The sequence below is a fragment of the Ctenopharyngodon idella genome, chromosome 24 (genome assembly GCF_019924925.1).
Source record: "Ctenopharyngodon idella isolate HZGC_01 chromosome 24, HZGC01, whole genome shotgun sequence".
Taxonomy (NCBI): domain Eukaryota; kingdom Metazoa; phylum Chordata; class Actinopteri; order Cypriniformes; family Xenocyprididae; genus Ctenopharyngodon; species Ctenopharyngodon idella.
In genome coordinates, this window is record NC_067243.1 from 7,004,745 (window position 1) to 7,020,097 (window position 15,353).

General features: G+C 30.5%; 1 protein-coding gene across 2 annotated transcripts in view; it reads right to left on the reverse strand.

The window, feature by feature from the left end:
• Positions 1-518: 518 nt before the first annotated feature.
• The window catches only part of slc25a22a (solute carrier family 25 member 22a), a 31,715-nt gene continuing 16,880 nt past the window's right edge, over positions 519-15,353 (reverse strand). For both annotated transcript variants that reach the window (XM_051883887.1, XM_051883888.1), the window contains 5 exons: positions 12,477-12,537; positions 10,414-10,561; positions 10,173-10,327; positions 8,375-8,450; positions 519-8,261 (listed from right to left, as the gene is read on the reverse strand). In XM_051883887.1, coding sequence (XP_051739847.1) covers positions 8,108-8,261; positions 8,375-8,450; positions 10,173-10,327; positions 10,414-10,561; positions 12,477-12,537 — 594 coding nt within the window. In that variant the 3' untranslated portion in view covers positions 519-8,107. The remainder of the gene's footprint in view (positions 8,262-8,374; positions 8,451-10,172; positions 10,328-10,413; positions 10,562-12,476; positions 12,538-15,353) is intronic.

A 15,353-nucleotide genomic window follows, 5' to 3' on the forward strand; every position in this document is an offset into this window, starting at 1 on the left:
CTGGGGAGTTTTTCTGACAAATTAATGCGTGTTTTACCCTCAGTCCTGTTGTTTTATAATGGGTGAATGGGTCATATGAAGAGTTGCAGTGCTCGTGTCTTACAGAATCACGTAATTCATATTTTCTTCAGTAAGAAAATTATTTAGCTCAGCACCACAGCGACATCCAGCGGCCAGGGTGAGTACTGCACATACTAAACGACCTTGATTTTAAGTGCTTAAAGATTCTGTGAAATGAAAAAATGTACTAAAACAAGACATACACCTTTAATATTTACAGTTTTACTCTTTTGGTACTTTTCTCAGCCACTGATATGACTGGAATCTCACTGTAAACATCTATCATCAGTTCATTTTAGGAATTTATCTAGTTCAAATGGACTGTTTTATTGTTTGACTAGTTAATAGACTAAAATATAAGATCATATTAATAAGACTGCAAAGTGATGATAACTTTTCAGCTTTTATAACTATAAAAATGATTGCATCATTCAGGCAGAACCATTACAGGCACAAAATACTGTTATGAACAAATTCATTTTATTGAACAACAATCTGTGACAAGGAATTCAACATGATCAGCGTGTCTTCGGTTTCTGCAACAACGACTAAAACATCTGGCATATTTCAGTCTCACACATGTGACTCACGACACTCACTCAGCCTCGACATACACTTCTTCCAGAAGGGCCACATTGTGCAGTTTGTGTGTATGTATTTAAAGTGCGTTATTGCACTTTTCCTCGCAGCGGAGGAAAGCAAAGGCGTTGTGGAGGAAGGAGGATCTATCTATAACTCTACAGGTCAACAGCAGCATGATTGAACCACATGGAGAATACAGGTGAAACTCATGAAAACTTGTCAAGAAAGAACGTGTTTGGGTCGTATTTCATCTCAAATAATAAATAAATACAATTAAAAAGTATAATAATAAATAAACCTATTTTTAGGCTATTTTTAAAACATTTTTGTACATTATTTTCATTAAACTGTACTGTATTACAGTAACTGTCATGAATGTCACAGTGCAAGAAAGATTAAAGGATCCTACAAAAAGGATTTTTTTTGCATTATTATCATGAAAGTGACTGTAATACAGTATTTTCTTTCTTTTTATTTGCTTTATTGTCATTAAAATAATGTAAAAACATGTTAAAAGTAACCTACAAATATGTTTATTTTTTATTAAAATTGTAATTATTTTTTACATAAAGAAAATTAAGACTTTTTTTAGGAACCTTCAACATTTTTTGCATTGTGACATTATTTTCATGAAGGTATTTTGTTGCTTTATTCTCATGAAAATATTGTAAAAATATTACCTAAAATAGGTTTATTGATTATTATTATTATTATGCATATTTGCATAAAGATTTTAATGAAATTTCTTTAATACAGCTCTTTTTTTTTGCTTTATTGTCATGAAAATAATGTAAAAATACCTAAAATATGTTTACTTATTATTATTATTAGATTTTTTTTTTTTTACATAAAGAAAAATTAAAGGTTCCTTAATTTTCTTAATATAACATATATTCTCATTTTTTATTTTTTTAAGAGGTAAAATATGACCAGGACATGTTTTCGTGAGACTCAGCCGTGTTTATGTATTTTGATAATTTCTTAATTATTGCATAAATATGTGCTGGTCCTTCTATATATACTCTTCATTACATGAAGAGTGAAATCACAAATATCTAACATCTAATTTACTACTAAATAAGATCGAATACTATCAATTTACATCGATTATATGATTCAAAGATACATTCTCTGGTTTGTCGAAACAAACAGGCGATACGTTGCTTATAATATGTGTCGTCTAGTATATTGAATATTGTACGATATCAAAGGGGCGTGTGAGTATTGCGCTTGTGCCAGATCTGTTTTTGTGCTTGGATTGTAAAATCATCAGTGCTATTTTTGGTGTTTTTTGCCACCTGCTGTCTAATTCCTTCAAGTACAAGGAAAGGAAGAAGGACAGATGGTGAAAACGAGGGAGAGAGTGAATAACACACTTTAGTGTTACATAAATGAGGAAGAAGAAACGCACGACACGCTCAATTACACCAGTGCGCACCATTGACCCCTCACACAACACACGACCGTTCACAAACACAACAAGCTCACAGCTCATAAAACATGACGGAAATCAGAGGTACGATTAAAAAAAATACAATTTAGAAAACAAAAACAGTCTAAACAAGACTAAATCATCATAATCAAAGCAAAACAATAGAAAACAATCATCACAATACTAAAAATAATCACAGATCGTAAGATAGCTTTTGGAATGTTTAGGAAAAAACCAATACAAGGCAAAACAAGGTCAGATTCAAATTAGGCATAAAACTTACTTCCATTTTAATACCATTTGCAACAATTAACGATATGTGAGGTAACCGGTCAGAAGGGTTATGCATGTGTTGACCTTGTAAAGTCCGACCTATGACCTTTAAACAATAAATAAGAGCATCTGAACAGTTTTAAATGGCATAAAGCTCATTGTCACAGAGACTAGAGATGTTTACTTGTTAGACAGCACCATAAAACCCTCTTGACCTCAAGCTAATGAATACTTAGCATCATTTTCTTATTAATTAGTGATATTCTAGAGTACACTGAGTGTTTGAGAGTTTGGGGTCGGTAAGATTTTTTAAAAGAAGCATTTATTTGATCAAAAATACTGTAAAACAGTGATATATTATTATAATTTAAAATAATTGTTTTCTGTTTGAATATATTGTAAAATGTAATTTATTCCTGTGCTGCAAAGCTGAATTTTCAGCATCATTCAACATTTTATATTTAGTGCAAGTTTTTAAAATATTACAACATTTTAAATAGTTTTATAGAGGTTGTACCGAATGACCTGATGCGTATGCGAGATGTTTCAGAAAGTGGTGGGGACAATATTGACCCTGGCAAAAAGTGGTGGGGACATTTCCCACCCGTCCCACCCGCAAATTACGCCTATGTATCCAGGGCTTGACATGAACTGAGGCTAGTGGTTTTCCAACCACTCAGTATTTTCACTGGACACAGTTTTGACATCGATACCATGGGAAAAAACTGCCTTATAGATATTTTTAATATTACCTCATAATTTGGCAGCAGGTTTATTAGGCTGCTGTCACTTTAAGACCTGATGCACGGATCCATTATACTGTTACACAAGCGTTTTCTTTCTCAACTGTTTACGTTCACTTAAAACATAACTGACTGTGTTTACATGAATACTTGCCAAGACCGGCATTTTGACATTATTTTGTGTGTATTTGACTGTTTAAGCGCAATAAGCAGTGAAAAAGAACTCAGTTTAGTACTGAGAGGCAGCTTTATGTGTGCCGCACTTTGGGTGTGATGATAAAATCTGTGGGAATGAGTAAAATTATGCGCAATATACGCAATCCCATGTTGAAATTCAAGCTCTGTAACACCAGCAATATTCATCCGGAGCAAATGAAACAAGTGAGTGACGGGAGGCGGGTTTGTGTGTCGACTCGCTGTCGGAGAGATGAGAGAGCGACAGCTGATATTGTGTATCTATTCTGCAGAAGCATCAGATACTTCAGTGTCGATATATATTGAAAAATTTATATTTTTGACAACACTACATTGCACTTAGTTTATTATTTCAGATGCCTTTTTAAAAGACAACAATGTACATATTATATATAAAATTAATATTTTTGTTGTTTTGTTGTCGTTGTTAATGTCAAGCTCTAACCATGTCAATTCACATTGACCATGATTATAAGGGGTGGTTTAATCCTTTTCTAAAACATTCAATAGAAGCTTGTGACATATAAACACGCACATCAACCCAATCACTATATTTTACATTCAAATACACCCGCTGCAATGTGGTGTCAGGCACGATGCAAGCTAGTTTCAGCCCAACGCAGTTATCATTTTCACGTCCTGCACTGCGTTGTTTAAATAGCAAATGCATTTGCGCCCATTTGTGTGCCCATGGGCGTGCTGGTCTGAAAAAGAGCTGTGTTCGGGTGCATTGTTGGCGTGTTGCTATTTTGAGGGAACTGAAATAGACTGCGCCATTGACCAACTGAAACCTGGTCTAAAGTCAATGGCATAGTATTTGTTTTGTTATTTAAAGGGCGCGTTAGTAACGTGCGCCTATATGCGGGTGCACAACGCGCATACACTCTGCTTATTACGCACACAGGGACGCACAGCAGCACACAAATATTAAAAATCAAAGGATTACAATGTAAAAGATAATTATTGTGTGCATAAAGATAAAATGCTTTGGTGGAATCCGGCTTTTCCTGTAGATAGTCTGCTCACGCGCTTTAACCTCGCACGCGAACAGATCCGTTTCCTCGCTAGAGAAGCGTTCAGTTTTTCCGCTTGCAAATTCCACCATGTAAATAGCGAATCCACCATGACGCGAGTGCAACTGGCTTTTAAAGGGAATGAGAGATGAGACTCTCATCTCAGCGTTACGCCCAAAACACACCCATTACTCATTAAGAGACTAGGGACAACCCTTTTAGACCATGCGCCAGGTGCACCGACCATTTTTCCCATCGTTAAACTAACAAAAGTGGATTCAGATACGCCCTAAGTGCACTTGCGCCATGCGCTTTAGACCATGCGCTAAGATCGTTAAAATAGGGCCCAGTTTTCGGATTCACAGTGTCCATGTTAACGTAGCTAGTGTTGATTTGATAAATAGAAAGTTCAAAAGAACAGCATTCAATTAAAAATAGAAATCTTTTGCAACATTGTAAGTGTATTTAGTGTCACTTTTGATCCATTTAATGCATCCTTCACTGAATAAAAGTATTGATTTCTTACAAAATAAAAAAATCTTACTGACCCCAAACTTTTGAACGCATTCAGTTGCAGGACGATATTAACCAAACGAGTTTAGGAAATCAGTGAACTAATGCTAAAACTGGGAAAGGAGACAGAGGTATATAGGCAGGGGTTTGTTCAGGAATCATTTGGCAGTATGAAACAGACTCGATTGTTTGTCAGCCTGAGCCAAAAACCGCTCTTCACTCCACACATAGGCAAGCTTATCTCGCTCTAGCCGACGTCGTGACAGCACGTATTGTGAGCGAGAACATCATGTTTTCGACTCCCACAATGGGCTGCAAATCGTAATAAAAGCAAACAGCGTCAAGTAAACGAGAACTACAACCTGGGTTTTTGTTTGGTTGATTTGGTAGTGCACACATGAACTTAAAGCTCACGATTCCAACACTGATACATTGCAGGTCCGGCTCAAACGGTGTAAACTGGCATATTAACTCTTCCAGATGCCAAAAACATAAACAGAAGGATCGGGGAGGTGTGCAAATAAGCCATCGTATACAAAACAAAAATCATAATATCATCTGCATAAGTACAGTACACAGTAATCAACAATGATCACACAAACAATCAGACACTGATAAAACTATCCATACAAATATATAGTGAGATATACTATAAGTGTGTTTACATCTAGATAATCAGGATTATCAATAAATATGACTTCGATCCGGTTTGGAACATGTGTGCTTTTCGGCTTCTCGACAAAACTGGAATGACTATTAAAATTACACTTGCAGATCCAGGCAGAACAGCCAGATGCGTTAATATTCATAATTATTAGCCCCGCCCATCATCGATTCGCCGGGCAGGGCTTACAATCAATATGCATGTTACTTTGGTGTTTTGGGAATTTTAACCTGGCATGTTACTATTCTTTCTCAAATCTGATCTGATAGTATAATATTGAACTTTTTGTAGTGGAATATCTATAACTAGCTGAAGTTGGTTTGCTGTGGGTGGGACACAATATGAAACGCTCATGAATATTAATTAAGTGATATGACGTTTCATTTAGTACGTAAGCATGTAAGAACCAGTGTAAGTACTATTTATATACTATTACAACTTTTATTAATACTTTGAATTAAATTTAGTTTTCATTTTAATTTTTAGTCATTTTGTTATGTGTTTTTGTCATTTTTATTATTTTACAGTTTTATTTTATTTTTTATTTTATTTTGGTTTAAGTTGTATTTCAGTTAGTAATTTTAGACAATATTTCTAATTTTCATTTTGTTTAAGTTCTTCATCTAATATTTATATTTTATTTCAGCTTAATTCCAATGAACAAAAATGTTTTTAATAGTTTTAGTTTTAGTCAGGGCTATTATTATAAAATAATTATTGTAATTAAAATAACAATTAACCCCTTAAGTGTCATTTTTGAGAATAGACATGAACATTCACTATCCACTATTATTGCTGAAGTGAAAAAGTTAAAGTATGAAAAAAATATGGAAGTTTAAATTTATTGTAAATCAAATGTACTGTACTAAACATTTTTTAATTTATATAAAATGTATATTTTATCAAATATATCTGACTCTAAAATTGCTATCAAATGGAAGCCATAATCATGTTGTGTTCCAAATTTGAAGTTGATATCACAAAAATTAAAGTTCCCATGAGATTTTGTTTAGGCGCTGTACCAAAAATAGCCACCAGGTGTCACCGACATTCTATTGAAATTTTTTACGCATTCTCTTGTTACAAATTGATAAATTTCTGTCCAAATATCACTTCTATCACAAAACAGTCGGCAAATATGGAACTGTGAGACTCGGACCTTTCAGACGATATGTGTTTTGTCAAGTTTAGAAAAGGTTTTGACTATAGCTAAAATAAATATTGTAATATGAAACCTGACACCGCCCACTAGGGGGAGGAGCTCGCTAAAAGAAATTAAAGTACAGTTTCCATGGTAAAGCAACATCCGATTTTCACAGGCTTAATCTTGAGTTTGTAAGCTTTCGAATGACTCCTAATTTATGATAATTACTAAAATATGTGATGCAAAAAAAGTCAATAAATTAAAAGCACGCCAAGCGGCTCACCGGTGACATTTTCGTTACTTGAAATAACATAAACATTAAACTGAAATAAAATAAAATATATGTATTTTATTTCAGCAACTAGCTAATTCAAAATATTAATTAAAACTATAATAGTATCTCAATGATACTGAAATAACACTGGTTTTAGTTAAAAATAACCACACTGGAAAGAACTGCTTGCACAGTCAATGTTTGTATGATGTTATATATGTGTCCCATCCTAAAAAAAAAAAAAACTGCTTTGCATATGCAAAATGTTTGAATTAACCTTCAAACTACCTACAAAGGTGGTTTAAATGAGTTTTTAGATGGTATTTAATGCTGTTCTGACTACAAATAATGAAACAGATTTGCGTAGGATACGCCAAAAAATCATTTACATAAATTTCTCTTGTGCTGTGGCCATGCAAAACCAATCTCTTAATCTATAATGATCATCTCCCAAAGTGTGGGAACCTTCCAGAAGTCTTAATGGTCGCTCCTCCTCTGGTTTGGAGGCATTTCCATTTTGATTCGGCCAATTTGAGAGATGCTTTCAAGCCTAATTCACATTTTCCATTCACTGAAACATCTCTCACATCTTTTCAGAGAAAAATTAATCAAATTAACCTCCGGAGCTGACATGTAATTTGGAAACATACGCTGAATAAAGTCTTGATAGGGCACAAAGATACGCTCACAGTAAGCCAGGGATATGTGACGCACACAAGCACTTCCACACTTTTCCTCAAGGTCATCCTGAGCCCGGAGGAAAGGCATTCGGAGTTGGTCGTAAGAAAGACGGCAAACGAATTAACATTACACGCCCTCTTGTTCCAGGAAATTAACAATTAAAAAGAGCTTGATATTTTACTACATAATTAAAAGAGCTCCACGATTCAAAGTGTCACGATTGATCGTTGATTTTACGCTTTAAATGTCTCGAGATAAACGACGTAAGGATAAAAAGATATGGTTTCGTCTCAGCGTGAGACCGGACGAGACAAAAACAGGCAGCTTGGCAAACACAACCTCACTTTATGCTCAGTATTAAAACCACCACATTCAGATAAAAATACACAAACGGCACGACAACAAACGATTAAAACCAGTCAGACTGCTTTGCGTTACGCTTTGATCCTTGGATAATAACGGCTTGTGAGAAAGGGCGGGAAACAGACTGGAGCGGTGCATAATGGACCGGGAAAAGGCAGCGGGATGATTGGTTAGTTGTTCCGTTTGGGAAGATGGCTCAAGATGTATTCGCCTACGCCGAGGAAGTAGACCACCTGAGCGATGCCGAAGAGCGGCGCGATGACGAGAGCGCGGCAGTACGCCCCCTTCAGGAAAGCAGTGGGACCTTCGTTGCGTAATATCTTCCTGTGATCAGATGGAATAAAGGGAATTATTTAACCCAAAGTTGTACTGTAATCAGTTATATTAATGAAATGAGGTCACCTGATGACCTCACTGGCCAATAAAAATGAAATGACCTGATGCAGTCCATCACCCCGCTGTAAGTGTCCTCTTGACTTCCTCGTGTGAGCGACTGCAGCCGCGTCTTTATCACTGAAACACACACGGTTCAACGGTCAGTTGCGACAGATGTTTGCACAATAGTTTCTGCTAACATATTACAGGCTCTGTTCCAGAAGATAGTGAGCTGCTTCACTGCATACTGAGTGTCCTGACAGATGAAGCGTGAGATCCAGGTGAGCAGCGACTCCGTTCAAGGGAGAATTGACTTGAAATAGTTTTTAATAGAGTTTGACTTTAGTGTATGATGGGAGAAACTAATTTTGAAAAACAAGTATTTAATATTAATATTATAGTATTTAAAAAAAAAAAAAAAATATATATATATATATATATATATATATTCAGAAAACATTTAATATTTAATACTCAGTATCTAAAAAACAGACAAAACAAATACTGAAAAATATTCAGTATTTAATATTCAATAATAAAAATAGACAAAACTAATATATTAAACATTTTAAATATTAAAAACTAGAGAATAATATTTAATATTCAGTATTTAGGAAATAGAAAAATATATATATATTGAAAAATATTCATTATTTAATATGGACAGACACATTTTGAAAAACAAGTATTTAATATATATATATATATATATTATAGTATTTTTTTAAAAAATATTGGATTTTTATATATATATATATTCTGTAGTATATATAGTAGTTCTGTAGGAACATCAGAAAATATCTAATTATTATCTAATATTAATATCTAAATATTTAATACTCAGTATTTAAAAAAAAATGGCAAAACAAATATTGAAAAATATTCAATATTAAAAAAACATACTAGTGAATAATATTTAATATTCACTATTAAAAAATAGACAAAAAATGAAAAATATTCAATGTTTAATATTCAGTATTTAAAACATTTAAAAACAAATATTGAAGAAATATTCAGTATTTAAAAAATAGAAATAAAATAAATATTGAAAAATATTCATCATTTAATATTCAGTAATAAAAACAGACAAAACTAATATAGAAATATTTATATTAGTAATATATTATATTTTAATACTGAATATATATATATATATATATAAATATTTAAATAATATTGAATTTTTTTTTTTTTAAATAGACAAAACTAATATAGAAAAAAAACAATACAATATTTAATATACTGAATTAATAATATTCAGTATTTTAAAAACCCCAGAAAAAAAAAACTTAGATTTAATTTTTATAATTAATTTTTTTCAACATTTAATATTCAATAATAAAAAAGAGACAAAACTAATACAAAAATATTAAATATTACAGTATTTAAAAAATAAAACTAAACTAATATTAATAAAAATATGTAATATTCAGTGTTTAAAATATAGGGGGAAAATATAGAAAAATATTGAATATTTAATGTTCAGTAATAAAAAAGACAAAGCAAATATATAAATATTTAATATTCAGTAAAAACTGAAATATTTTAAACTATTTTTTATTTATATTTTCAGTTCTAAATGAAATGAATTTGTCTATGTTTTTCCACTGATCTCAGCACAGTGCATTCTTGGATTCCCTTTACTGAAAAATTAGGCTGAAGCGAATTAAAAAGGAATAAAGCTTGCGGTACAGCGTTTGCATCGGGTGTGTTTCAATAGGATGTTTCAGAAATCTTCCTATATAGGCGCTCTCTGGGTTTTGGAACAGAGCAACAGGACACCAGGAATGATGTAAACACTGTCAGAACATCACCGTACAAAACATTCACAACAGAGACATTTCAGCTAGAGAAACGTACCATCTACAGGGTTGACGGCGACCGCGGCCGTGCTGCCCGCGGCGCAGCCGGATACGAAAGAGACGTAGAAGGGAGCGGGACCGGCGGCGTCTTTCTTCCCCAGATTATTCAGATTAGCAAACAGAGGGAAATAAATGATAGAAAACGGGACATCCCTGAAGAGAGGGAAACACAAACCTGAAATAGGCGCGCTGCGTTCTGTCTCACTGACTGTGTGATATTTGCATGTGTTTTTCCCAACCTGAGCAGCGTGGCTCCCAGGCCCTTGTAAAGACCCGCGATGCCCTTTTCCTTCAGTAGTTCTCTGGTGAGTTGCATAGCTGTGGGGGACTTCATCTCCACGGGACCCCCCGGGGTCACAGCCTGAGGCATGAGCTTCCTCTGAGCCGCTGCACACACACAGAGCAGGACAACATCACACACAGTCGGGGAATTACAGAGTTACACTAGCCAAACATAAACTACACTGTTTACACAAAACACTGACACTTAATGTGATGTCAAACTTTACTGACAGGAAGCCTAATGGATGGAGCACTTGAGCTCTACTCTTGCTGACTTCTTCTTCTGAGCGTCTGTTTGGCAGATCTTAACTTTGTTAGTTACCAAAGAGTTGTTTGAAAGCAATGTCGAAATGTTCCTTGTGTAGAATAACAGCTTTTTAAGCTCTCAAAACATCTGTTTGAATCTTTTTTGTTTATACATTCAGTACCACTGACAATGACTTCATATTCAATATTTTAACAATGAGCATTGAAAAAATCAATATAATTTTTAATATACTAAATAAATAATAAGATTTAGTACTGATGACAATGACTTACTATTCAGTGTTAAAAAAGGAAAAAATAATATTGAAAAACATATTTAATATTAAATATCCAATATTTAAAAAATAGAAAAACTAATGTAGAAAATATTTCATATTTATTTTAATATTTATTTTTATTTAATATTTTAAACAGAGAAAGAAATAATGAAAATGATCAATTTAATATTCATATACTGGGGGGTGGGGGGGGGGGATCAGTATTTAAAAAATATTCAGTATTTTAAAATAGAAAAAAAATAATATTGAAAAGATATTTAATATTTAATATCAAGTATTTAAAAATAGAAAAACAAATATAGAAAATATTTCATATTTATTTTTATTCAATATTTTAAAAATAGGAAAAATTAACATTGAAAAAAATCAATATAATTTTTAATATACTAAATAAATAATATTGACTATTTTAAACAAGATTCAGTACCGATGACAATGATTTAATATTCAGTATTTTAAAAAATAGAAATAACTAATAATGATAAAATATTCAATATTCAGTATTTTAAAATAGAAAAAAAATAATAATATTGAAAAGATATTTAATATTTAATATCAAGTATTTAGAAAAATAAAAAAAAACAAATATAGAAAATATTTAATATTTATTTTTATTCAATATTTTAACAGGAAAAACTAACTGATGACAATGATTTAATATCCTGTATTTAAAAAAATTGAAATAACTAATAATTATAAAATATTTAATATTCAGTATTTTAAAAAAGAGAAAAATAAACATTGAAGAAAATCAATATAATTTTTAATATACTAAATAAATAATAAGATTCGGTACTGATGACAATGACTTAATATTCAGTATTTAAAAAAGGAAAAATAATATTGAAAAAATATTTAATATCCAGTATTTAAAAAAAATAGAAAAACTAATATAGAAAATATTTCATATTTATTTTAATATTTATGTGTATTCAATATTTTAAACATAGGAAAAATTTTAATATTTAATATTAATATACTGGGGAAAAAAATCTGTATTTTAAAAAATATTCAGTACTGATGACAATGACTTAATATTCACTATTTAAAAAAAAAGAAAATAAATAACTAATATTGATAAAATATTTAATATTCAGTATTTTTTTAGATAAAAAAAATATATTTAAAAAAATATATATAATATTTAATACACTTAATAACTAATATTCAGCCGTACTGAATAATATATTTATATATTATTGCTGACAATTACTTTTTATAACAACAGACCCATTTAGCCTTCCCAGCACTACACTAAAAACCTCTGCTCTGTAATAAATACAATTATTCATTTAGCAGACGCTTTTATGAAAGTGAAATACAAATAAATAGCCAATGATGTCAAATCTGATGGACAGGCAGAGGTACAGTGTGGCCACAAGGTGGCAGTGCTTCATCTCTCTTCTCTGTCATGTGTCTTAATTTCTCAGTTCACCTCTCTTCATTCCTTCCTCTTTTATAGTCTCGATTCTTACCGATTCTTCCGGCATCTTGCAGCTGAATCTTCAGCATCTCCATCGGTGTTGTAACGATGACCTGCAACACAACGAGCTCATTTAAAGGGCCACACACGCATTCAACTCAACTGACGAGTTAGAAGTCACAGATATTACACTTAAAGACAGTTGCAAATGGTTAAACTGCTTTTAAAAGACACTCAATGTTATAATGATGTTAATTTTACACTCATGCCTCTCTTTATCTTACCATAATTAAGCCTATCAGAGCCTCTGCCGTCTGAAAGCCTGTACTTTATGCTACTACTATCTCAGAAAGGAACAACCACATACAGAAACATACAATTAGCACTTCCTCCTACATGCTGAGGTTCAAATGGGTTTATAAAACGGCCTCTGCAATCCATAATGTGACATATTTCATATTTTCTGAAGAAATATGTGCAAAACTCGCCTGATTAAAGGTGGTTGCTAAGGTGTTTCTGAGTGTTTTTAGCACATTTCTAGGTGTTTGCTTACTGGACCAAATCAAAAGTGGTTCATATAGTTCAGCAAAGTGTTGATTATCATAAACATGAAGCGACATCAGCAACACAGACGACTCGGGGGACGTTTACGTGTGCTCGCGGCTGTCACCGGAGACCCAATTACACTTTAATCAAATCTGAAGGGGTTTGTCGGTGGACAGTAAGAGGGTTATACTGTCCGTTTGCTGGTCACCACAAACCTGACTCTGCACTAGTTGATGGGATTATTTGTGTGTATATCACATGTCAATCTTAATCTAGAGTCTGCTGTAATCCCATCATTTAATCTGATATGGTTATAAACCTGTTCATTGACCACAGGAAGCTGCTCACCTCTGTCACATGACTGGATCACTATGTTAGTCAATAGTGGAACGCAACACAATGCTAGTATCTACTCCATCCTCTTTATTTTGTCTGTCCGTCAGAATTAAAATGATTTTATTTATAAATAAATATCATGTGAGAACTGATTGCTATTGATTTTATCAATAATCAATTTTTATCTACACAAGTTCTGAGCATTACATGATGATGCCTCGATTTAAAGCACTTTCTGCATTCATTACATTTGCATCCGACCTGAGGTTTTAATTTATGTATTTTTTATATTATATATTTTAATACAATGTATTTAATATATGTATATATTTTTATGTTTAGTTTGAATTTGTTGTATAACAATTTACTTTTTATTTTTTTACATTTAAATGTAAATAAAATAAAATAGTGAATAAATAAAATAATATTAATAAATATATATATATAGAGAGAGAGAGAGAGAGAAATCTAAAAAATAAAATACAAATATTAGATGAAAAACTTAAAATTAAAAATATAAAAACTTAAAAATAAAAATAAATACAAATAAAAAATAAATAATAATAACAATGAAATAAAGCTAAATAGAAATATTTAAAAAAACAAAACAATAAAACTGAAAAAAATACAAAAAATTACTAAAATTAAAATAAAAAAATGAAACGCTAATTCAAAAATGAATAAAAATACTAGTGCTGTCAAATCAATTTAACATGATTAATCGCATCTAACATAAAATTTTGTAAATATATGTGTAGTATATATATATATATATATATATATGTGTAGTATATATATATATATATATATATATATATATATATATGTTAGTATGAATTTGTTATATAACAATTTACTTTTTATTTTTTAAATTTAAATATAAATAAAATAAAAAAATAAATAAAATAATAAAATAATATTAATAAATATATTAACTATATAAATTATATATATATAATTAAATTAAATAATAAATTATATATAGAGAGAGAGAAATAAAAAAATTAAATAAAAATATTAGATGAAAATCTTAAAATTAAAAATATAAAAACTTAAAAATAAAAATAAATAAGTACAAATAAAAAATAAATAATAACAATAAAATAAAGCTAAATAGAAATATTTAAAAAAAATAAAATAAAAAAATACTAAAAATTGCTAAAATTAAAATGAAAAAATAAAAAAATGAAACGCTAATTCAAAAATGAATAAAAATACTAGTGCTGTCAAATCAATTTAACACGATTAATCGCATCTAACATAAAATTTTGTAAATATATGTGTAGTATATATATATATATATATATATATATATATTTATGTTAGTATGAATTTGTTATATAACAATTTACTTTTTATTTTTTAAATTTAAATATAAATAAAATAAAATAATAAATAAATAAAATAATAAAATAATATTAATAAATATATTAACTATATAAATTATATATATATATAATTAAATTAAATAATAAATTATATATAGAGAGAAATAAAAAAATTAAATAAAAATATTAGATGAAAATCTTAAAATTAAAAATATAAAAACTTAAAAATAAAAATAAATAAATACAAATAAAAAATAAATAACACTGAAATAAAAATAAAATGAAGCTAAATAGAAATATTTTTAAAAAAGCAATAAACTTGAAAAACATTACAACAAAATTACTAAAATTAAAATGAAAACTAAAAAAATATAAAAATGAAATGCTTATTCAAAAATAAATTAATAAAAATATTAGTGCTGTCAAATCGACTTAACGCGATTAATCGCATCTAACATCAAATTTTGTAAATATATTATATGTGTAGTATATATATATATACACACACACACATACAAACTTTTATGTTAGATGCTATAATAGTATATAAATAATAGTAAAATAACACTGCCTCAAGCGAAAATACATGTTTTTATGCGCATTTTGGACATTTTATTCACGTCCATACAGCCTTTTTTAATGCAATATCTCAAAATTTTCCTAAAAATATGTGAATGGAAACCCGCCTAACAAGTCAGAAGAACCTGTGGCCAATTCTG